Here is a 25,392-nt window from a genome sequence, read left to right as displayed (position 1 = left end):
TGCAAGACTGAACTCCTTGAAGGCAGAGCAGTTGCTTGTCCATCTTTATATTTTCATGGTCTAACACACCACTTGGCATATGAGAAGCAATAAGTGTTTAATGACTATCCAAGAATCTGAAGTTAAAATCAACACATCAAGATGCAAAACAAAATTACAAAAGGAAATTTATTTCAAAAGCATAAGGGAACGTTTACTTTTGAACAAGGTGATAAACAGGTGTCTTGCAAAAGAAAAAATCATGGCATAAAGTTTTTCATTCAAATTTTTTAAGCAAAAATAACCAGTTGTGCACTATTGCCTTAGGAAAAAGAAGGGGAACAATGAGATGGGTAAAGGAAGAAATACAGTCAACTCAACATCAAACTTGAGAAAGTCACTTCTGCTCAGCTTTGAGTTTACAAATATTCTTAAAAAAAGAAAGTTACACTTCATGTTTAAATTTATATAACTGTAGTCCCAATATAGTTTCTGTACTTGAAATGGCTTTAGGCCCCTGGCTGAGTTGCCTCTGAGGTCCAGACTACCTGGTCACAGTTTTCAAATGGCAAGTCCATGTTCCTATGTCAATTCAGATTCCAAGGGAGCTTAAGTTCAGCTCATAGTCTTTTGGAATGTTTAGATTATTGCCACCAATCCATAGTCAAGCTGATCAACTTTTTTTGCTCACTTGTATAATTCTAGTTTTTAAAAGTGTGCAGTAATTCTAACAAAGGGGTTTTGCTTTTTCCCCAATGTAGAGGTAACAGTAATGAAGACACCTGCATTGGAATCACAAACTATTCCTCAAAAAATAGGTCAAACTACTAGAAAACGTCATTCAGGCATTGGATTTGAATAGCAAACTTGGGGAGGGAAGATTAACTGTGGAACAAAAATATATGTAACATTCAAATGCAGAGCAAAGGGCCTATGCTACTAAAAATGCCCATGACATTAAACACTCCACAAACCCCCCATCTGCTGTTTTAACCTAAAGATCCTATTGGCTAACTTTTACAATAATTTTGATTAATAACCTGAGAAGTTAAAATCTTCAAAGTGGCAAAAGCAAACTGAGAGCATCCCTTATTATTGGTACACCGTGTTATCAAGTCACTTTTCCTGGGTTGCCCTGGTTATTAAATGCCCAAATTCTAAATTATTCTATGTCATCCTGTAGAAACCTGTATGTACATCAGATTCAATATTTTGGCTGTATTTTCCAACAGCGATCTCCAATCTTATCTTTGAAAATGCAGCGTTTATTTTTAGTTTTAAATAACAATAATCGTGTAAGTGCAGCTGACACAAAATCCCTCACTACTGAGAAAACCTAGATAACAAGTTAATAACGGACTTAGCCTCAAAAGGATAATCACCATGTCAAAGATTACCTGTTCCTGGAATTTAAAAAAATGATTTATGTTGTGTAGTCAAGTTTCACAGCATGCATATATACATACACACACATATATGTGTATGTAAGTACATACACATTTCTATTCAAATAGTAAGATCTCATAGTCAAAATTTTATATCACAACATATGGAGAAAAGTAAGCAAAACTTTCTCCTAAAAATGTAATGTCATTTCTACATTTTAAGAAAGCTCATAAGTGTATTTTGCTCTTATGACACTAGGTAGGCATGTACCACTGCCTAGCAGCTTTATTAAAAAAATGAAAATAAAATGTTAAGAATGTCCATTACTCTTCTCCATATATTGATTGGGCAAAAAAAGGGGGGAAAAAATCAGTAATCTTTCAAAACTGATGATCTTTACCAGTTGTCAGAAATTGACTGAATTTCATTACATTTTAGACTTGAATAGCTCTCAATGACAAATTATTAAGATGTTTCAAAATAAGATTCACAATATAAAGTCTGAATAACGATAATGTTGCAAAAACAAGTCAAGATTGCGCACAAAGCATCCAAAAATATCGCTGTGGTTTTACCGTGGACACAACCATGGTCTGTTACAAAAGTAGATCATACATACAAAGGTATAAAGAACATTAAGTTTTTAGCTGAAGGCAGCAGTCTTTTTAAAGGGACATCCCCGGCAATCCAATGAGTAGTAGAATTTAAGTATATTAAGCTCATGACAATGCTGACGAATGTGACGTCTTATTCAGTAGAGTCTTCCCCGACTACGATTTCCTCGTGCTCCCCAACCTCGGCCACCTCTACTTCCCCTGAAGGCTCCTCTCTGCTCTACGAAAAAGCGAACAAGGGTTTAGGTCTTGCCCAGGACTTCATGATACAGCAAACATGTAGCTCTGAATGTAGCAGTAGGCTCTATAAAAGCAGCACTGGTATTCTGTTACACCATCTACAAATTCAGTCTGTAAATAAAACCAGGGCAACATATATACCAAAGCACATGTGGTAAGGTGCCAAATACAGTCACAGGTAATTAATGTATCCCATTAACAAAGATGTTTCAAGGTAATAATGTTATGATTACTACATTTCTTAGTTATTTTGGGGCCTAGCATTATCAAAGAAAATTAATGAAACCACTGGCCTTCAAAAGTTGGTACCATGAATGCAAAATACATTAAACTGTCAATGATCAATTTTGAAAAATTAGGCTAGACTGAAAGTTTTCCTTTTAAATGCAATGGATAGGCAATTTGTTTTGCTCATAATATTTTAAGTACCTGGACTTACAAAAATGGAGGTATAAATACAGCAGCTTTTCTCACTGCTTTATCATCTACCTGCACTGTTCAGAGATGCTGCCAAAAAGGTGATACATATATACAGTGTTTCAGTTAAGCATATCTTTTGCTGAAAAATAAGTCATTTGTGTCATATGGCAGAGTGAGTCATTGATTCATGTGTTAGTCTCTTTTATAGCTCCAGAGAAATATTCCTCAAAGAGGAAGAAAAGAAGTTATCAGCAAGGCTGGACTTTTCATCATACATAAATGAATGAAGAATCTCAAACTTCTAATTCTAGAGATCAAATTTCTTCATTGAACTTTCAAATTTTCTCATTGTAGCAGTCTTGTTAGGAGCAATAAAAAGAACCTGATATTGCCATTTTTGATCCATAACATTGGATGCTATGAATCAAAATTCCTATTTAGTATTGCAATCTATTTTTTGCCATTGTGGCTAGAAACATAGTTACCTTATCTGGGTGATCTTTTGATGTTCCTCCCCGCCCTCACCCCCCTGAAACTCTTCAATTAGAAAGCTAACTGGATCTTTCCCCAGCTTAGCCAACATTTATCTGTGCAACAGAATGAAATCTGATTCGAAGCCACCTCTCAGGCTGAAAAATTTTTTCTAAGTTGAACAGTATGCAAACCAGTTAAATGAAACCACCACGTTTGTTACCCCAGTGAACACATTCAGAAAATCAGAGGTAATCTGAGGACAAGATGCTCCCAGTGATAGATGCTATGACCATGGGTACATTCAGCTCGTGTCCCAACCTTTATATAGGCTGTAACTCCTGCATTTTTGACTATCTAAGGCTTGGCATCATCTATTGCACATCTCTCCCCTACAGTGCTCATTATAAAACCTTCATTTCTCAGAAAATTTAACATCAACATACTTAACAAATTAACATCCTTATAGATATTATTAGCTAAAAGCTAAGAGAATACTAAAATCCACTCTTTCACCTGCTTTTCAATCAATTTTAATACGAAGAACTGGTTGCCCTCAACAGTTCAGCTGTATCTAAGGACTATATTAAATATGCTGTATGAAGGTATTATTTGATCCTGTCAACTTTTCTATACTGGGTATTTTTTTTTTTTTTTGCCCTGCAACCGATACAGCCATTGTTACAGTAGAGGAAGTCACCACGTTTTCTCCTTTTTGAAGGGCTTTCATCATGAGAGACCATTCTGCACTTTCACGAGTTTGGTTTCAAACTTACTAATTTAAGAAACCACTATTCTAGGTAAAATTATACTTTAAAAATTATTTTTATATTCTGAACAGGTAAAAAGTGAAAGCCACAAGTCACAAAAATAGATTGTTTAGTACTTCTAGGTTACTGGGAAACTTTACAGAAGAAACTGAACATGGAATATATTTGTAAATGATTTGATTGAAAATGTATCAGAAAGCTGAACTAAGTTGTGAGAACCAATATCAAGTTTATAAAATAAATAAGACATTGATTAGTAAAGTGATAAACTTGGATAAGGAATTTACAGTCTAAATATGCCTGTGTGGACTCCAAGAACAATCAAAATTCTGGCTCCTTCATGGTGAATAAGTTCAGGCCCATGACACTGGCACAATTTATTTTCTTTACAATAGATCTAGTCACTGTAATAGGGTGGTAATATTAATACTAACACAAATATTAATATTAACACAAAAGAAATAAATTTCCAAATCCTTCAGTGTACATGACTTAAAAAAAAAAAAAAATCCAACTAGTCTTCTGTGGAAAAAGAAAACATAAGCTTGCCTGACAAAGAAAACTGGAATCATGATGATTTTGCCACATGTGGGTAACAACCCATTCTTAAAAAGATCAAAACATTTCACCCTCTAATTTTGAGGCAATACTGACATACCAGGAAAAAAAAAAGTAACATGCTTCTCCCATCTTCCTGACACAATGTCAGTTCTCTAAGGACATATAAAAAAGTAGAAAAAACATGTAGTAGATAGGTCCACCAATTCTCATTTGTAGCACTGAGAATAACTATAACCTGTTAACATTCAACTCGCAAATATAAAACCTAGCAGACATTTTGCTTCCATTTTCTAATAAGAACCAGAATTTTTTGCTTTGTAATCCAATTTATGACGAGCGCCCCAGTTATAAGGTTGACCCCTAGAGTACTGTAATACCAAACACAAAAGCTAATGAACAGGCATGCAGTTTTGCCCTTTTGTTAGTTTGATGGATTTTTGTCTTATGAAAAACTGATTTTTTACACTGATAATTAAAAAAAAAAATCTCAGGTTTTGCATTTTTCACATCTCTTCAACATGCATTATATCATCTGATTCCTGCTATCACACAAACAATTGAGTTTCATACGACAGTCCTTATGGAAACTCAAGATTAACTGACCTGCCCAAGTGGAAAGGAATATAATTCTATGTATTGCCTAGCTCTTGATTACTTTCATTAAGTCAAATATAGTATCTGAGATAATAGTTGATTTTAAGAATGGTTCTGAATGACAACACATTAAATCATACAAGTGACAGAGGACAATATTTGTGCAATGAAGTAACAGAATCCTTTCCATTTACAAAAATACTTTCACGAATATTCTTATTTGAAGTTTTGAAGAATTCTGTGTTATACCTATTTTACAGGTAAGAAAAGAGGCTAAGAGATACATTTACTTGTTTTTATATAGGTAAAAGAGTTGAGTGATCTTTCCTACACTAAAGTTGCCTCAAAGAAAAAAAGGCAAAAAATTAAAAATAGTGTTCAGTGTTTGTTTTGCAGCCAGCCCTTACTGAGGCAGTGGGTACCCTAGGTAGTGAGAGTGGCTTTGCCAAGCTCCTTCCCTGATCACTACACTCAGCATCACAGCAACCAGCTGCTATAGCTTTAGCTGACGCAGCAAATCTTGCTTAAAACAAAGTTTAATCAGAGCACCTGTGCTTTATCTAGATTTATTTTGTGAATCTTTTAGCAAGATGTGTACTCAAGTATCAGAAAAGCTGAAGAGAGTTCATAAGAGTGTTACACTTAATGTTGAACTGGCTATAATTAAGCATTTCAATCGTGGTAAGTGGAAAGACGTGTGTGTTGAACTTGTCTCTGTTCACCATTTATCCTATTTACACAGAGAAAGAATCAAGAAAGAATCTTGAAAGCTGCTGAAGTTACTACAGGTTCTGCTAGTAGCAAAGTAATCTCTTTTACTTGGCATCCAGGAAGGGATAAAATAGAAAGTCTGTTGCTTGAGAGGACTGGTGGATGTACAAAGCATGGTGTGTATTTATTGTATCATTCCTGCTTTTACTATACATTAGTATTTTGGGGGGTTTTGTGTGTCATTTGGTAGGCTACTTTTTGGGTCTGGGAATGCTCAATTTTTCCATATAAATTTGGTAACTGCCTCACTTCATTTTGGCTTACAGAAGGTTTCATAGGAACATTCTACTTTTGGATAGCAGGGGAAACCTGTACTGCAGAATTAACTGACTGGTAATCAAGACAAATCACAAGCATTTTTAGTTACTAGTGTTATTAAACTTTGTTTTAAGCAAGATTTGCTGTGTCAGTGATATTTCTGTCCATTCTTTGAAAGAATCTATGAGGATATATAAGTCAATGAAAAATAAACTTCATTTCTCATTGAAGAGCCCTGGAAGAGGATGGACTCGGGGAATGTTCTCCTGGAATTAAAAGCTAAAGTTGACAGGAGGACTGCACTGTGGGCAGCTGGGGAAACCAGAATGGGACACCTCTTCCTTGCCAGATAATGCTTTAACATCTGACTCCACTTCTGTGACCTCTACTTTTGAAGTAGTGCAGAAGATTGGAGGACGAGCAGTAGGCTGACAAGGTCTATGAAGGATCACTAATTAATACCACATCTCCCAGAAGCTATAGCTCCAGCCCTAAGGGAAAATGCACAAAACGTGTTGCCTTGAAGCTAGAACAGAGAAAACCAGGAATGGATGGTTCATGCCAACTTCTTTTTCTGTTGGCTCCTCTAAATACATGAGGCACATTTTTATTTTTTTAAGTTCTTAGTGTTACATGCTCCATTCAGTGAGCCCACAAGGGTGGGCCAGAAAGGAATGGGATCAGTTGTTTCCCCAACAGTTTGATTTCCCCAAACCAACTCAGAAAAACCACATGAAAGAGCTATGATACTATATATAATTGATAATGAAAATCAAGTACAACGTAATTTCTACTTAATCTCTTACGCCTCCTGTTCCCAAACGGAAACGCTCACCATAATTAAAGTTGCTCAAATTGCTGCTATATTTCCCACTAGGAGGATTATAAATCTGCCTGGCATCTCTTTTTGGTCCGGCTGGAGATTTCTTGGGTGGTGAACCAGAAGTTGTATCTTCACTGGCCCTCCTTTGCCTATAAACAGTAGGAAGAATGGCAATAAAAAAAAAATTCTATTATGCCACAGACCATAGCTTGTAATTTAGCATCAGTTATGAAAGGCATCCTAAAGATGACAGTCACATCAGAAAAAAAGATGTAACATTCTGATGTCATCAAATTAACTGTGCCTTAATTAATGTAGACATTGTCAAGAGGGCATTTATAAGACTTCAAAATAGACTAGAATCTAGAGAATGTAGCTTCCAAGACTGCACAAGTGACTCGTAACACTTGTCAGAAAGTCTAGTTATGTCACAGGAATACAAGCAAGCTTGAAAATTCCAGAGTTGTATTCCACCAGTTTATAAATACTGGAATTAGAGTTTATATCTTAAGTCATGCTTTTAATAGTCATACTTTAACATCTTATTAAGAACCATTTAACTAATAATGTACCATTTTGTATAGTAAATGTAACATCTGAATTCAGATTTTTTTTTGTATTTATAAATCATAAATATTAAAAGACTTAAATCTCTTTTAAATATATTTCTTACCCGATTTCAACCTTCTGTACAGGTTTCCAAGATAATGTTACTGTGCTCTTATAAGAAGGAGGAATGTGGAAGAGATCCTGAAGAGACAAAATTAGACAAGATTTCTATATATTTGATGGTGTGGGGAGTAGTGGTGAAGGTAAGAAACAGGGAGACATCTTAAAGATTAATTTTAGGAAAGGAAGCTTTAATTTATCTTTGTTCTTACGCTAGTAACTAAAGACCTTTAAAAAACTGCAAGAGGAAAGAAAACAAGGACAATTTTGTTAACAACTTGTATCTATTACTTCATTAACGTCATTTTGTGCACAACACTTAAGAAACTGCAGTTATTTTTTCCTAAATGTCATTTCAAGTTCCAAGATAAAATATCAGTCTTCATCAACCTTAATAAACAAAGTCAACAAATAAGTATTTCTTTTGCACAGATGTAGTCACCAAGGTACTTTAAGGAAAATAAATGGTGCAATCTGTATGTACTTTTGCAAATTTTTAAGGAGTTCGAAATTAGAACAAAACTAATGGCCTGGCCAAATTTTTCTTCCCTTCAAATATCCATAAACTACCAAAAAGAGAAAAACACACAAGATTTAAAAACAAAAATGATCAATATGTGCTAATACAAAGGTATGCTGAATTTAAATGTTAAGGTGTTCCAGAACTGAAATAATCTAACCTCATAATATCCTTAAAACTGTGAATGGATTCCTAAACATATTTATTCTTAGTATTTTACCTAATATTTCTTATCAGCTTTACTCTAATTTTATATGCAAATAAAATCTGATAAGAGTAAACTGATTTTCCATTTCCAGTTAGAATGCACATACCTTACTAATAAAAACCACCACCTATTATATAAACCTTAAGTCCAATGTACCAGATAAATGCAGGGAATTAGCCCATATAAAGTCCATTGAATCCAAAATGTTTGCGGTTTCTAGCTGGAGTTATTTAGCATATAATGTTATTAAGAAAGGGACAAGAAGAGGAAAGGAAAAGGCTCCAATTTTAAAAATGCTAAATCTCAGGTGACAATGGAATATTGGGGTACAGTTTACAGATTCATTAAAATAGAAGTGAAGATAAATTGTGGACTTTTAGATGAGTCTGCTTAGGTAGGATTGTGAAGCAATGCCAAAAATAAACCAAGGCACACCAGGTTTTATTGTGATTACCTTTAACAAAACATTGATATCACACACTTCTAATTTTAAAAATATTTCGGGTTATTCCAGGAATGTATCCCATCCCCAGAGCCTAGCACAGTGCCTGACTCCCAGGAGGTAGCACACAGATACTTGCTGGTTAATGAATGACCCTACCAATGACCTGCAGTGCAGCGAAGTTCTTTATAATGAGAGGAATGTGGAGAAATCGTAGTTCCACTCCCCCACAGATCTTGGACTCACTGGATGGTGAGTATCACTTTTGCATACATCTTCCTACTACAGTCATCTTTAAATCACTATGGTTTCTTCAACAGGAAACATTCTCATTTCCATGAATTTGTTAAGTTTAAAACGTTCTTTATAAGTACATCTTCAACTTAGACCAATGTTATCAGTTCAAATAAAGTTAAATCTCACATTTTAATATATAAATTCACTGTCTGCAGTTATTTATGTTCAAGATTTGAAGTGGTGGCCATTATAAAATTTAAATTAGGAGATGAGAGTATTCTCACCTCTTTGGTTTTTGAATGCCTTTTCACTTAGCAATATGATATCCATCCCTCAATGTCTCACTGTTGCTTTCTCTGAAAAGCTTCCCTCTCTTTTGATAAAAAGTAAGTATTCCATGGGATTTTTACCACGTTAGTTTTAACGCATATCACTAGTCTCAATTTTGTTGCTGTCAGGTTTTGTGCTTAAGTGTTACAAATATCATTTCTTTCTCTCGGCTGGCTACAATACTGTTAACTTGGAATAACAAATGATGATTACTTTGTTGTGACTCTTTTTGAGTCCTCTAAGATTATTAGTTTTATTTTTGTCAGCCTAATAGATCTGTTGGGGGGCGGGAGGGAGGTTTGTAAATAGAATTTAAGGGTATTTTAGCTTAATGTAAAGTATACCTTAGCCTATAGTACAGAAAGGTCTCAATGTATTACACAGGACCACCCATTCTTAGTGTAAACAAAGCAAGGTTTTACTGGCCATCTGAAAGGACCCAATAACACTAAGACCACCAGAACTTAAGTCAGTGAAATTGTAAATCTAAATGTATTTGCCCTAATGCTTTGGGCCTAAAGAAATCTACATCCCTTCCTTTGCTTGCAGTATCTTATATAATAGCTTTTAAATAAAACTGTACAATTTTATAATAGCTGTAGAACTGTCACTTGGTATTTTAAAAAATGTTAAGCTTTAAAAGGCCAAACATCTGGAATGCAATGGCATCTCCCCTTAAAGTAACATTATAGACCTAAAAACACATAACCTCTTAAACTAACTTTCTAGCTGGCTGGGAGTACTGGGTAAGAAAGGAAGACTTACCTTGATTAAAACATTGATATTATTTGTTATTTTCAATGCGACAACTTTAATCTTGTTCTGCAAAAGGAAAACAAAATTAAATTAAAACGCCAACAACTTTTATGTTGCATATTCCATGACCACATAGAACTAGAGTAATTAACTTCTCTTTCAGAAAGCAAGTAATCTTGATATTCCCTTGACAGATTAGAACATTAATGTGGAATCTACAATTTATCTGAAAAATGAATAGGGGACAAGTCATATGCACATAGGAGTTGCTTTAAAAATAATGAGTTTAAGTTATAGAAAGACATGAAAACAAAATATTTCATTAGGACTGAGATGAGATAGAAACAAGTGAGAACAGGGAATCAAAAATCCCAAAACAAACACATAGCTTGGTATATAATGGGCAATTTAATCTTATTCTAATATAAATTAATATTTAGGTTTTAAAAAGGTGAAATTAAAATTATGACAACCATCAATCAAATATTTAAACAACATGTGCCACTAATGAGACTCTAGTGAGAAAGTGGTATGTACCTAAGTTTGGTAACAAACACTGTTTGCAAACATTGGATAGTTCAACAATAATAAAAGTATAACTTAGCAAGTAACCTAATATGTAGACGATCTTCTAATATCATATCTTCAACAGACTTGTTATCACCAGTTCAAATAAAGTTGAATGTTACATTTCAATGTATGAATTCAGCCTGAATTTGTAATAAATAGTGGCTATTATAAAATTTCCTTATGAGATGTGACCCAGTATTCTTACCTCTTCTGTTTTTAAGGCCTCGCCTGTTTTACCCTGGAGAGCCAAGCGAAGTTGTCTGATATAAACCTGCAGGCCTCGTGCAAAGTACTGCAGCCTGAATGAAAGAGTATGTTAATTAGCAAATTATGACTTCAACTTTTTCTACTTCAGTTTTGATTTAGACAAGTCAACCTCTGTGTAGTTATCTAACAAGGGAGGGTTTGATCTGTTTGCACCTCAAGGTCCAGTAAAAAATTAATAAAATTGCAGATTTGAGAATTATAAACTCATATAAATCTCAGAGGGTCCTAAGTAATCTCTTTAAGTTTGTTCCCAGGCAATATGTGAACAAAGAGGTGGTACCATAACTCCATCCTGCTGACAACTTGTCATCATTTATTTATTTATTTTCATTTTTTAGAGTAATTTCTTATATTGCCTGCTTCTGATCAAATGTTTCACAAATTAAACCTTTCTTACCAAAGACTGGATGTCACTAACAGATGATATGGTGGCCAAATATTTCAAAATTTAAGATGTAAATTTGTTAATGAAATGATTCAATACAAAATGTCTTCATAAAAATGACTTATGATTTCTCCAGTGCTACTCTTCAGTTACACTATAAGATATTAACAACAATAGCAGCTCCAGTTTACTGAGTGCCCACTCTGTGCCAGGCATGTGCTCAGTGCTTCCCATTCATTGTCTCATTTAAGTCTCACAACTCTGAGACAGGTGCCATTGTCATTTAACTGCTGAGGAAAATTTGGGGTGTTAGGTTAGAGAACCAGGCCAAATGATAAAGCAAGCAAGAAGAGCCAGAGTACATATTTGAAAAAGGTAATTCTCCCCCATGAATCTGTTATGTCACAGGTGTTGTATGTTTTACATACATTCTTGTCTTGTGGCTCTTTTATTTTGTTCCACTGGGGTAAGTCAGGGTGGGAAGAAAGCTCTTATAAAAATGAAAACGAATCCCAGGGAACATCAGATAGCCATCACCTTTGCCAAAGACTGGACTACAATCAGTCATACATCACCTAATTTTAAAATCTTTGAGCTTTTCTGCATTCAGTTTGGCTGTTAAGAAATCTGGAAGTTTTCGGCCCAGCTGGTGGAAGCTGTACAACAAACATTCCACATAACTGAACTGCAGCTTGGGTTCTTCATTACCAGCATTCTCCCCATTTTCTGCTTCTTCTGGAGGGAGAGGCATGTACTCCTAAGAGATGAAAATACATAGATGTTTGCAATCTGCTCTATATAATTATAAACATATGCTCAACTAATTGTAGAGCATGCTTTTAACACATGAAGCATTAAAAACTACCAAGATCAGAAATTTAAGATATCTTTTTCAGACGTATTAGAACAACAATCTAGGCTGTGAATTCTCCACAATAACCTATGTTATAGCTGCTACTACTACTAATAATGACAATGAAAGCAGCTAACATTTATTAGGCACTTAATGTAGATGGAATTCTGAGAACTCAGGTATCTTTCCTATGGTGAAAAATTAGTAAGCTCAAGAGTCAGGATTCAATCTAGGTTTGACATCAAAAGTTGACGCTCTTAACTACTACATTATGCTAACTCCACAAATCTCTGAACATTAGTACATATTGTTTAAGCACTCACTCTCTTTTCATTCAGAGTACTATCAAAGGCATTCAATATCAGTGTTATAACACCTTAGCAGGTAATTCCAGGTCTGGAAGAGCACCAGATACTGGATGGCTCAATTCATGCTAATGCTTTATCATTGTGTGAGTTACTTAACTGCTCACATCCAACATGATAATGATTTTATCAGGTGGCCTATTTTCTCCACAATTATGACTTAAATGACCTTATTTCCTGGTTGCTAAAACTACTCGGCCTTAGACTGCAACCTGGATGGTAAGCTGTAGCAAATGTAAAAAATGTTTTAATAAACAGCAGAAAGACCTACTATTTAAACCTTGTATTACACTTTATGTAAATCCTCAACAATGGAAGGAATGCCAAAGATTAAAACATTAAAAAAAAAAAAAAATACACATGGCCTGAGCACCTAACACTTGCTAGAATTGTCTAATATAATTTCAAAATCTGGTTCTCCATAATCTAGAAATTAATACTACACTATTAGACTCTGAGGCTATATACTGACTATGTCATAAGGAAAGAAAAAATTCTTACCAATAACTTATCAAACAGTTTCCTTAAATTTGTTTCTAGCTTTTCCATGTCACCACAAAATGAACTCATCTCCGCCAATAGTTTCAATACCTAAAACACATAATTCACTGTTATTTTTTTGAATGAGCAAGGGCTATAAAATAAGAATGATGCTAGATAACTATTTAAGATTGCTTCTTTTTCAATTATACTTTCATGGACTCAGAATGTTTGAACTAGAAAAAAAATTGAGAGATGCAGCCCTTATATTATACTGTAGAGGAAACTGAAGGTCAGAGAGACTAAGTGATTTGGGAAAGTCACAATGTATGTCAGTGGCAGGGCAGAACTTAAAACCCAGATTTTGTGACTCTCAACTATTCTGTAAGAGGGAAAAGAATATACATGATACTTTCAGTAACAGGTTTATGATGATAGTGCTAAATACAATGTAAAAATGATAAATTCATTAACGTGACAATTTATACTATGGATAGACAATGAAGAACTCATAACAGCAAAGAATTATTTATGAACGTTGAGTGGGATTCATTTAGTATTAAATTTAGTCTCTGGATACTAACTCAAAGTATTGGTAATTGCCACTATTTTTGAGGTTCATCTCTGCTTTATTCAATCCCAGTCCGATAAGCCAAACCCAGAACATCTGAAGCAAACTACAATGTCCAAGCACAGTGAGACTCTTCTTTATCCCAAAGACCTATGAGGGAAATGGCATATACATTTCCTTATCTCGGTTCAATTCAACAATCATCATTAAGTGCCTTTCACAATCAGGCTCTGCACTGGATTCTGGGGATACAGAGATGAATCTGGTTAAATGTGGGAAGATAAATAATTGTAAAGTATTATACGTGCAGTGAGAAAAATGTATATGTACATTACAGTTAAGATACAAAGGAGAGAGTGGTCAATCCCATTGGAGAAGGGATAAAGGATGTTTTATGTTAATCCAGCTAAAATCAAGCTCTATCAGTTGTGGACAGAGATGGAAACTGTCATGAATTAAAATACCTTATTTAAAAGTATTCAGGCTACAAAGGTAAAGACTGACTATAATGAAAACTACAGATAGTGCTTTCCCACTGCAGCAATCTTTAACTGAACCCATAAAGTTTCCTATGTAATTAATCCTGGGAGATAACTAGCTAATCATCACTGGATCTTTTTACTCTCTCAGAAATCATATCTAAGTTACTAGGTTACATTTTTATTAAAATATGAGAATGCCTTTTCAGTACTAAAAGCAGAAATTTTCTCTTACCTCCAACTGTATATCAAGACCCTCTACCGGGGTAGTCAAGGAGCTGAGGTTAGGGAGAACCTGCTCACAGAAGTAAGTCACAAACCTTGTGGAATGCACATTTTTCTGTAAAAATTCAGAGAATATTGAGTTGTCAAAAAAAAGGAGAAATATTCTTTCAAATATAACAGCATGTCCTTCAACAAATGCTAACAGCACCACAGCAAGTACTGTGGCTAAAAATACAATTTAATGCATACCCAAAAGCAACCCAGAAGTAACCTCAACAGACAATATGTTCTTTGTTGCAAGGTAATCTGGAACATTGGGGTTGTTCTATTCTAGCGTCAAATTTCTGGGGAAATTTTAGTGTTGAATTTCAGAATATACATTTCTTTAAAAGGATAGATCCTTTAAACTGTTTTTCAAACTATGGTATGCACATCTCAGAACACTCATGGCCAGAGATACCACAAAGCCAGAGATAAAAAGCATATGTACCTAGATTAACAATGTTTTAGAAAATTTAAGGGAAAAAAAGTTAAATTACTAAACCAAGTGTTGTTAGAAATCCAGCCAAACTATAAAGTATGATGCAAAATTCTTAACTGTAAAAAAGTCTGTAAGCAAGACTTTAAAGAAATTTCTTGTTGCTTTAGCCTCTCACCAACCCCACTCAAGCCTTCATAAAGTAAATATTGACTCCACTATATTACTACTTTAATGTAAAGGTTTGAGGAGAATTTCTCAAGTGATTATCTATAGAAATATAAGCTGACAGAGTAATCAAAATACCAGGTATGTAAAACAGAGAGCTCACAGAGAAGAGGGGTACTGCCTGCCGAGTGCACTGTAGTAGCCTGTCCACACAGTCAGGATCTGATGGGTTGAAGGTCTGTTCCAGGTCAGCCTGTTCAGCCACCAACTCTACAAGCTGCTGTCTTCCACTCACTGTCTGTAGGCTTTTTAACCCAGATAGTATCTTCATAAACAGGACAAATTCTTCACCAGTCACATCTTCTAGGACCTGGAAAGAGACAGTTCAGAATAACTATCTTCATCATTTGAATGGGAATGAAAGATCAATATTCAAACTGTACAGCAAATTTATTTTAATTACTAAAGTCGGTTTGCTCTTAATGTTTCTGTAATACTGATGAAAGTATAACTTCTAGCTTAGGTCAATTTAGCTTCAGAGTAAACCATCATTCTTGACATGGGGCACTATATATTGTCTCCATGAGGGCAAAATTTGGTTCTTGGAAAATTTTGCTTTTCTATGGATAAAACACAGGTATACATACATACAGTACATAAACAGACATATGGTATATCATCTATGGAAGAGATGCTAAAGAAAAAAATGTCTAAGGCTATTGGGAGTGATAGCAAAAAAAAAGATTGAGAAATTCTATAGTAAACTGTTAAATCAGACTCAGTTTCCTATATTTAAAAGCAGCCTCATTCACATTAATATGGCAATTATATACAAAATAGGAGACCATGCACGTCTTAGTATAAGTGCTCTGTATCAGCAGCCAATATAAGTACTCCGTGAACAGTGGCCTTTCTGTTCACTGGCCAAAGGAGTAAGCAATCATGACACACTTCATCAGATTATTAGCTGGGGCACAGGTAAAATATGCTGACATTCCCAACTAGAGAGCTGCTCTTCTCTCTCATTGAAGAAATCTTATCAGTAAGCGAGTGAGTTGCACTAATAAAGAATTTTTAAAATTTTCCTAAACATATAAAAAACATAAATTATTTCTAAACTTTGGCACTTTATATGTGAAAGTTAACTGATATACCTTGAGAATCTCAGCATCTGTATCTGGGAGCATAGACAAATAAGCATGGTCTCACACTCTTGAAAAGCTTATAGTGTAATAGGTTAGGATGAAAAAAATAGGTCATTTCAATGTGATTTCATTTTCATTTTGAAATGATCCCGAATACTATGAGAGAATATCCTAAGATGGGAGAGAAGGGTGGGAATTAGGTAAAATTTATTGAAGGTGATTTGTACAGAGTCCTGAAAAAATGTATCATAAATTTTGAAGGTAACAACCACAAAGGATTTAAATATGATCACATCCCTTTAAATTAATATACTGATTCATCACTACAAGTAACCAAAGTGCAAAATACAATGTAAGAAAAGCTTAAAGTTCTATGGTGGTTCTAATGAAATATATCATTTTATACACAAGCTACATATAGCATAAATGAATACTGTCAATTTGAAATAATGTTCTTTTGCTTTAGAGATGTTCTACTAAATGATGACCAAAGCTTACCTTTTTGGATTCAGTTAGTATAAGTTCCTCTACCTCCTTTGTTAAGACTTCATCTGGTAAAGTCTTAAGTTTCGTAGAAAGGAATTTGATTGCTCGTTCCCTAACAATGTCCTCTCCTTGAAGGATTTGGCTAAATAAGCCACCTAAAGTTCCTGCAAAACAAAACAGCTGTGTGTAGCAAGTCAATTCTCTATCGTAATAAAGTTTTTCAGTTTAACTCAATTTATAGTATTTCTTCTCGAGTTAATAAACACCCTGTATATCACTGACACTAATTTGAAATCTCTACAGCCCCAACCATTAAGAATGATCATAAATACTTTGTTGATGGATTCAGAGTCACCCTGAACATGACTTTCCTTTTTTATCATTAATAATAATAAATAAAACTCAGGTATTTTGGAAGAATTTCTTTAATGTGGGAAAGGAAGTATTCCCAACAGGTTTTAAAAGAAAAGGTTTGTTGTGTTTTTGCAATTTTATCTGTTGGGTTTTTGAGTCTCAAATCCATTGAGCTAAGCAGCTTTTTTGAAAAAAGAACACTTAGAATTTTTATAAAAACAGATTTCTGGGTGAATCCTAGACTTTATTTTTAATGAGTAATGCAAAGCTCCCCAATTTTTTAAGACATCAAACACAATTCAGAACAAGAAGTGGTCTTACCTTTTGCATCCATCTTAAATATACTTAACAGGGCATTGTTCACTAAGTTAAATTCTGCAGAGTCATCTGGATAGAGAAAAAGTGGTATAATGTATAAAATAAATGAAAAAAAATCATGTGCTTCATTTTTGAACTTAAGAGTCAACACAGTTTCTGAAAGATTACATTGAGAGGAGACATACAACCATTTCTCTCAAGTACCAAGAAAATACATCTTCCTTAAATAGGTAGAGAACCTGACCTAACATATCTTAAAAGCTTTTATGTTACAATAGTACGATAATGAAACTGCAGGACATCAGGGAGAAAATCACGATGCAGCAAAATTCCCAAAGCATTACAATCATTTTACCTTTATAAACAGAATTAAAAACAAAAGAAAACTACACTAGGAATCACAGGTCATAGAACTTCAAACTACTGAATAAAAAAAAAGTTTTATTAAAAAAAAAAAAGCTAAAAGCAGAGCCACTATTTCAGAGAGAAGTTACATTTAGATAAAAGGGTGATGATAAATTCCTTACCTGTTTGCAAAAGCTGGGTCAGAATATCTGCCACTCGCGGAAGATTTTCTCCAGTGGCAAACTGAGGAAGCTCTTTAATTGCTTGCCGTCGAATCTGGGTATGATTTCAAATAAAAAATTAAACAAATACTATCTTCAATAAAAGACAATAAACCCAACCTTAAAACAAACACACAAACAAAAACAACTAAAACCACAAACAAACTATAATTAGGAGCATGAATAACAAAAATATAAAACATGAGATTTCTAGCAGTTTTAGAAATAATTTGCTCTAATTTAACACTCAAGCTTCAGGGACTAAAATAAAATGTGGTGGAAAAGGACATTAAATATAATCATATATGACTGAAGTAGATTTGCGATTATAAATGATGGTTTATACAATGATTATATACAACTGTTGTGTTTTTACTACCTTTGGGCACATAATGCCGTATCCCTTAAAGGCTACAGTGGCAGTGTCATATCAGTGGTCCCCAATCTTTTTGGCACCAGGGACCAATGCTCCTATGAGAATCTAATGCTTGAGGATCTGAGGTGGAGCTGAGGAGCACTGCAAATACAGATGAAGCTTCACTTACCTCGCCTGCCGCTCACCTCCTGCTGTGCGGCCTGGCTCCTAACAGGCCACGGAATGGTGCCGATCTGCGGCCCAGGAGTTGGGGACCCCTATCATATCTAGCTATTTACTTTAGAATTTTTGGTACTGACTACACATTTGTGAATATATTGTGATTGTGTACTTAACTCCAAATACGTGGCCTTGGCTTATTTAAACATAAAAATGTGTAGGAGTAATAGCTAGCAAATTCTGCATGAAATGATGGTAACAAATTGCTCATTTCATTTGAAAAGCCAGGAAATAATAATTGAAAATTCTAAGGAACCTGTTATTAGCAGCCAGAAATGTTAATAGCTAATTCTGTTAAAAACAAAAACTACTTCCTGTTCTAGTAATCACTACAATTATTATATAAGCCAATGATTTTAATGCTATGTAAAATATTTAGGGTTGTTGAAACTGTTTTGATATAAACTCTTAAAATTTTAAAAATGCAAGGAGAGCACAAATTGACTGAAAACAATCTAATTTCATATGCACAATGTACAATAATCTACGAAAAAGATATGAGCCACAACTCATTTTTAACAGTAGATAACAGATATAAGCAAAACAGTATTTTGTGATTCTTGCATTTTTCACAATTGAAAGGTTGTGAAAGAGCTAATATATTTTCTCAAATGTAGATGGAAATTGTGCCAGACCATTTTGCAGTATTTTATTGGGCGCTGATATGACTAGTACTTAAATTATATTAGCCACACACAGAAAATGTCTGGAAAAGGGAAGAGAAACATCTGAAAGTTTGTTGAAAAGTGTCAATCATAAACTTACTGATACATCTTCATCCTCACAGAGGTCTAACTGTGCATTGATAGCAGAATCAGCCAATTCTGGAAAATGCTTAAAGAATTTTGGAATAAACTGAGCCGCTAATCTTTTTTCCTTTGTACCACCTTTCACACCATCCAATATCACTTGATAGGCATCTTTATGCTGGAAGAATAAAGCAGAAAAGGGACACAATTTTGAAGGATGAGAAGGTAAACTTGTTTGAGTCTAAATTAGTAAAATTTTACACAGGCTAAGAAATAAGGCTTACTTTTGTAATCTCACTGCTTAAACTGGACACTTACATTCCTACCATTTGCGCTCCCCTGCCCCCAACAAATTATTTATGACTTGGGGAGAGAAGGATGACTCTAATTTTAAGTGGAAAAAGCAAATAAGTTTGTTGATTTAACAACACTTCTTCATTCTAGTGATTACTGAACCTAATCCTGTGACTGTACCATGCTTTAAAAAACTGTAATGAGTGTGGTAGGAGTCCCAAATAATTGTTATATTGACTTAAATATACTTATCTGTTTCCAGTTAATACCTTGAAGCAGGTGAAAAGAATACATTCCTCAAATTAGACAATACCAGGAAGGTTAGGAAGCTTTATTTTGCTTAATATTTTAGAATATGAAAATGATAATTCGTTCTATATAGCCAGCCAATTTTGGATTGAGACAGGTTCTACTATCACATATTTAACTTTTTATTAGAAAAATACATTCAAACTCATGTTTCCTTTAAAAAAAAAATCAGCAGTGCTCTCCCTCAGATACCACGTGAAGAGTCAACAAGTTACAATCTCCCTTATACACCTGCCTTCAAATGAGTCCTTTCATTAAATGACAGTGATCCATCTGACAAACAACAGTAATAAATTTTGAGACTAGAGAGACATCTGTTTGGACATATGGATATAACTTTTAATTACTGGAAAACTTTAGCTTTATAGTAATGATATTCAATGTGCACAGCGTTTACTCAGTATAAGGCAATGCTCTAAGTGTGTTAGATACATGAGCTTACTTCAGGCCACTGAGGGGAATAACTAATAAACATCCGATGGATTATAGAATTACCAAAAATTTAACAGTAATTCTTTTCATGGACAATACTATGTTAAAGGGAAAAAAAGCAGGATGTGAAGTTATTTAGGTACAGTAGCATCTCAATTAAGGACTTTTTTTCTTAATAATCAGAAATAAATTATTCTATGTATCAAAAGGCTATGGTCACAATTAGGTCTTTTAAAGGTACAGAGTTTAATATAAACTGAATAATTACTAGATTACTTCAGAAGTTCTTATACTCCCAACGTATCTAAAAAACATAAATTCTAAAAATTAGTTCTAAAAACATAAATTCCATCAACCAATCAATAAAAACTCCTTTAACTATTTTAAACATAACACTACCTCCTGAATAACAGAAATTTCTGTAAGGTTAGCTTCCTCATGAAATGTAGACACAAAATTAGTCTTCGGAAGTTACTACTTCTAAAGTATATTACACACTTTTTAGTGCAAAGTTTTGAAAAATCTCAAACTTCTCTACAACTTTACATTCCTGTGGTTTGCTTCAGAGCTCTTAGACAGATATCATAATATCAAAGTCTTAAACCATTCTGACATCCTTACATTTTGCAGGGTATCACAATCCAATTTCCTTAAACTCAAAGCTTTATGTCTTTTGAAAAAGCTCCTTATTGTTTAAAATTAAATGTAGAATCCCTCCTCAAACAACTCATTCCTCTGCCAAGAAAAAAAAATGTGAAAGAGAATGAAAAGGAATCATTAGCAACATTTCTTGAAAGCCTACCTGAGACTGAGTAATGCCTTGTGTATATACCTCACAGTAATCCTGTGAGTTAGGTGTTACTACTATCCCTATTTTTCAGATGAGAAAACCAAGCCTCAGAGAAGTGAAATAATTTGTTCAGAGCTATGTTAAGTAGCAGATCCAGGACCTGAAGATCTGATGAGCTCTAAAGTCAAGATCTTTGCCTAATACCAAGCTTCTTTAAAAGTTGAGATCTTAGCAAAGGAGAGGAGAAAGAGAAGACGGGGAGATGTAGGACAAAGGTAAAATATGAGTCCTAAATAGAGGCGACACACAGGCAAATAAACTGGGGATATAGCATCTCAAACACAGCAAACCTTTGGAGAGTTAAGACATTTCAACATATTCAAACTAGAAATCAAAGTTCCTATTATTGGCAGGCATCAGTTTTATCACATAATTCCACAGACAGTACTAATAGACTTCAAATAATTACTGTTTACACAATGCAAAAATGATATTCTTTCTTGCTAGCTCTTTTAATGATCTGTCTTCTATCTGTAGCACAAGGAAAAGACTTTTTACAGAATCTCCCTAGTTATTACTTGCTTTTTAAAGAAGGAAAAAAAGGTATGTGATCAGTGATTTTTGACAGGATTGTAACGACAATAAAATATTCCAAATACTACACGGACTATTTTTCTCTTCCAGTACAGCTGTATATTTCAGCGAGATAAACTTGTGATCTTAACAAGCTTTAATTGCAAATACTTTAATGCATTCTAAAACTGTATATTTTTGTGTGCTTTTAATATCTAATTTAAAAAGTAAGCTCTCAAGAAATCCCTTAGATATTTCAAGTGAAAAGTCAGCCACAATTTGATCCACATTCAGCAGACACATTCTAAAAGAAAAAAACTGTGATAGTAATTGTTGAAACACAACCAATATGCATAAGTGGTCAGTGACGAACCATGTTTGGGACCAGGATGCAGTCTCTAAGAAATAAAATATTATTTTAGATAAGAAAGGATGTCGTTTCAGCAAACATTTCTTAAGTAAGACATAAAAAGGAAATGGGTAAGCTAAGCTATATTACTATTTTCTTCTTCAGACTGAACTAGTTTGCATTTAATACTTAATTGTTAACACGTTTCCATATTTGAGGGATTATAAATTTGGATGATCTGTGATTTTACCTTAATTATACAAAAAATAGGTACCAAAAGAATGATATTTATGAAATACAAGTTAAGTTTACACTCTTCCACCCTGAAAAGCCAGTGGACTCCTGTTTAAGAGAGCATAGGAGCAATGAGAGTTTAGGCATTATATTGATTTGATCTTAGATCAGCCTAACTGCCACAGTCCCATAGTAAGTATTTGGTTTTTTAAACTTAAACAATTTTTTGACTATGTCAAATAAAGTATCTACATTTTAACACTAAACGAATTCATAAAAATATGCAACACAATTTAAAATATTGGTGGGCCACAGCTTGCTCTATTATGGCTAGTCAGAAGTCCTGGGCAGAGCACAATGGAAACCGGGGTTAGGGAGGTAGAGGAACACAGCAGAGGAAGGAGACCTGAAGGAGTAGCAGAGTGGGAGAAAGGGAGGCTGAATAAGCTGTAACACAGGAGCCACAAGAGGAAAAGTGACAGAAGGACTGGAAGGTTTTGAGGTATTAAATAATGCTTCATTTAGAATTTAATCAACTACATTTTGCTTATTAGAAAATACATGCTTGTGGTCTAAATACATATGTGTGTGTAAAAGTTCCCTTCTTCATTCCTAAGAGATGATCCCTGTAAGCAAGTTGTTTCATATATACGTAGGAAAGAAAAATCACCCGTTATTTGAAACTGTGTCTTCACAATTCTAGATTAAGCTAAAATAAGGTCCCGACATCAACATTGTTTTCATGCATTTCAGAAAGGTTCCACTAGTAGTACAAGTCCTGAAAAGGGGCAAGTACCACAGCTTGCTATGGTTTTAGATGCTAGGATCTTCCGCTTCCCACTCCATGGGATGGGGAGGCAGAAGAATCACATGAAGCATTTAAAATATATGCCATAGGAGTTCTAACAATGATCAAGATTACCCTCCAGGAGAGCCTGGTCCCTTCCTCCCACCCCCTTCTCCCTACCACACACTTATCAACTCAAGTTCAACGGATTCCAGTACTTGAAAACTCACAAAGCTCACAAAGCAGCAAAGGCTCATACGCACAACACTGCTCCAAGTGTGGGTCTGGGCAAACACTGCAGAGAGCTCTTGCCAGACTTTATTTAAAGCTGTAACCAACCCTTCCCCCCGCGCCCCCGCCACTACATGACATGGCCTTGTTATATTTTTCACACCTTTCATTAAGCAAATAAATAAATAAACCTTTCTTATTTATCACTAGTCTCCTTCACTAAAAATACATTCCAGGAAAGCACCGGTCTTTCTATCTTGTACGTCCAGCGCTCGGCACGACGCCTGGTACGTGGTAGGCGCTCAAAAAATGTCCAGAATAAATGAAATCGTGAGCCCTCGTTAACGTCTGGACGAAAGGCTCCTCTTCTGTTTTTCAGAAACTTCTGTCTCCTAAACACTCTTCCTAAGTTAAGAGCAAATATTTCCCTCAAAAAGACATTTCTGATCTCTTGAGAACTCTCGATCTCATCTAAGCTCCACTGAAAAGGAGAAAGACTTAGAAATCAGGAAGGCAAAGCTTGGGGAAAGAATTAACGGGAAATTGATTAGGCTGTTAGGAAACGCCACAGTGAGGAAGGGCTGATCAAGGGAGGGAGAGGAGCCTGGGAACCGGGGACGTCGCTCTCCTTGGTGAAGACAAGAGTCTACACTCCCAGAGAGCAGCCCATCCAGACGAAAGAGCCCGGCGGCTGGCAGCCCGCGGGAGGGCGAAGGGCAGTCCCCGCCCGGCTCGGAGCCCTTCCGAGAGGCCGCAGAGCGCCGGGCCCTGCAGGCCGCTCGGGGACTTACCTGGCCCACTTGCTCTGTGGCATCGGCTAGGATGCCATAGTTGCGGTAAAGCTCCTCCACAGTCGGCATGGTGAGCGACAAGCCCAGGGGTCGCTCCTGCTGTCGTCGTCTTCCTCGCCGACGCCGCCGACGCCACCGCCGCCTCCGAAGTCCCCGGAACCCGCGATCCGCACTATTGCGCCTCCAGCTGCCGCCAGTGCCTCCGCCAGTCACCGCGCACAGGACGGCTCCGCCCCCAACGTCTACGTAAAGACGCGCGCGTCGGGAGCGGCCTTTATTGACAGCCAATGCTCCACCTGTCGTTTTATCGCCCCCTAACGCTTGGAGGTGCAAAAGGCGGGAAGAACGATTAAATTAGCTCATTCAGTTTTTGAAGGCTGGCTAGGTGCTCTTGGTTGAGCGGGGAGAGGGACGTGAAGGAACATGCAAAGATGACTGAGTTTCTGCCCTTTAAAGATCTCCCGTTGGCCAGAAAAGTGATCTGAAAGGGAATAAAATAGAACAAGGCTAGGAATTCAAGACGCGTGAGAAGTCACGAACTCTTATTTCTTCCAGACTCAAGGAAGATTAACATAAATCTCGGACAACAGGGGGCGGTGGGTCCAGTGGTTGATTGGTTGATTCTTAAACAAAAAAAATTTTAATCCTACTTTTAAAAAAAAGCTATGTCCACACAACTAAAAAAAGTCTCGGGGTGGAATTTAGCCCGCTTGAAAAGTTCTTTGCTAGCTATCCAAGTTAGAGCCATCTGATTGTGTCGAATGCCAAGAGAATAATAAACAAATGAAACCATATACACTTACTGGTAAGAATCTCTAAAATACAAATTTAGATGAAAAAAAATGGAAGTTTCAAAACAAGTATAAAATAATCACATTTATGTACAAAAATGTTGACCTTAAAAATAAAAACACCAGTTATTTTATCAGCAAAATGAGTTTATATGGGAAAAGCAGAGGAATTGTAATTCAGGACAAGCAAGCTATAGCAAACACCATAGGCAAGTCCAGCCAGCAAAGGAGGGATCACTATAGAGAAAATGGAGGAAATTGGGAGAGCTTCTTTTAAATAAGAGTCCATGGGAGGAAAGCAAGAACTCAGGGTAGTGATGGTTCCTCATTGGCTGAGTTGCTGGGCAAGAAAGGAAATCTTCCTTCCTCCTGCTGGAGTAGTAAAAAAGTATAGGTGCATTTCTTCCTGTTGAGGTCGTAAATAATGATTATTCCTGTTGGGGTCTGTTGGAGTGGTAGTGCATGAGAGCCCCCTCTTCTGATTTCTCAACTCCATTTCAGATGAGGTTTCCCTTTATTAATTTTCACAAAAACAAAAGCATACAGAACAAGTTATGTGCGTGTACGTAAAAGGATGTTAAAATTGAAGTTTAAGGATGAAAACATCAATCTATACTAGATGGTAAATTTCACAGCTAGATCCATTTGTGCGGATTAAACGCAGGAAATGGTTAGAAAACAGTTCCCTGACTCTTGTCCTCCTCAGTC

General features: G+C 35.5%; 1 protein-coding gene across 2 annotated transcripts; it reads right to left on the bottom strand.

The window, feature by feature from the left end:
- Positions 1–150: 150 nt before the first annotated feature.
- On the bottom strand, positions 151–24,109 carry API5 (apoptosis inhibitor 5). Of its 2 annotated transcripts, none has more exons than XM_016146845.2 (14): positions 23,894–24,109; positions 19,120–19,281; positions 17,721–17,814; positions 17,197–17,262; positions 16,534–16,685; positions 15,054–15,260; positions 14,255–14,359; positions 12,991–13,080; positions 11,847–12,028; positions 10,825–10,918; positions 10,059–10,115; positions 7,561–7,637; positions 6,900–7,036; positions 151–2,199 (listed from the first exon to the last, which is right to left on the bottom strand). In XM_016146845.2, the coding sequence occupies exons 1-14, from the start codon at positions 23,960–23,962 to the stop codon at positions 2,117–2,119; spliced, it is 1,575 nt and encodes a 524-aa protein (XP_016002331.1). In that variant the 5' UTR covers positions 23,963–24,109; the 3' UTR covers positions 151–2,116. The 2 variants fall into 2 exon arrangements, with proteins under 2 accessions (XP_016002331.1, XP_036077633.1); XM_036221740.1 differs by having other exon boundaries at positions 151–2,194.
- Between the last annotated feature and the right edge of the window lie 1,283 nt (positions 24,110–25,392).

The sequence above is a fragment of the Rousettus aegyptiacus genome, unplaced genomic scaffold (genome assembly GCF_014176215.1).
Source record: "Rousettus aegyptiacus isolate mRouAeg1 unplaced genomic scaffold, mRouAeg1.p scaffold_m13_p_5, whole genome shotgun sequence".
NCBI classification, from domain to species: domain Eukaryota; kingdom Metazoa; phylum Chordata; class Mammalia; order Chiroptera; family Pteropodidae; genus Rousettus; species Rousettus aegyptiacus.
Note: the sequence above shows the minus strand (reverse complement) of the source record. Positions and strands in the feature narration are given on the sequence as shown.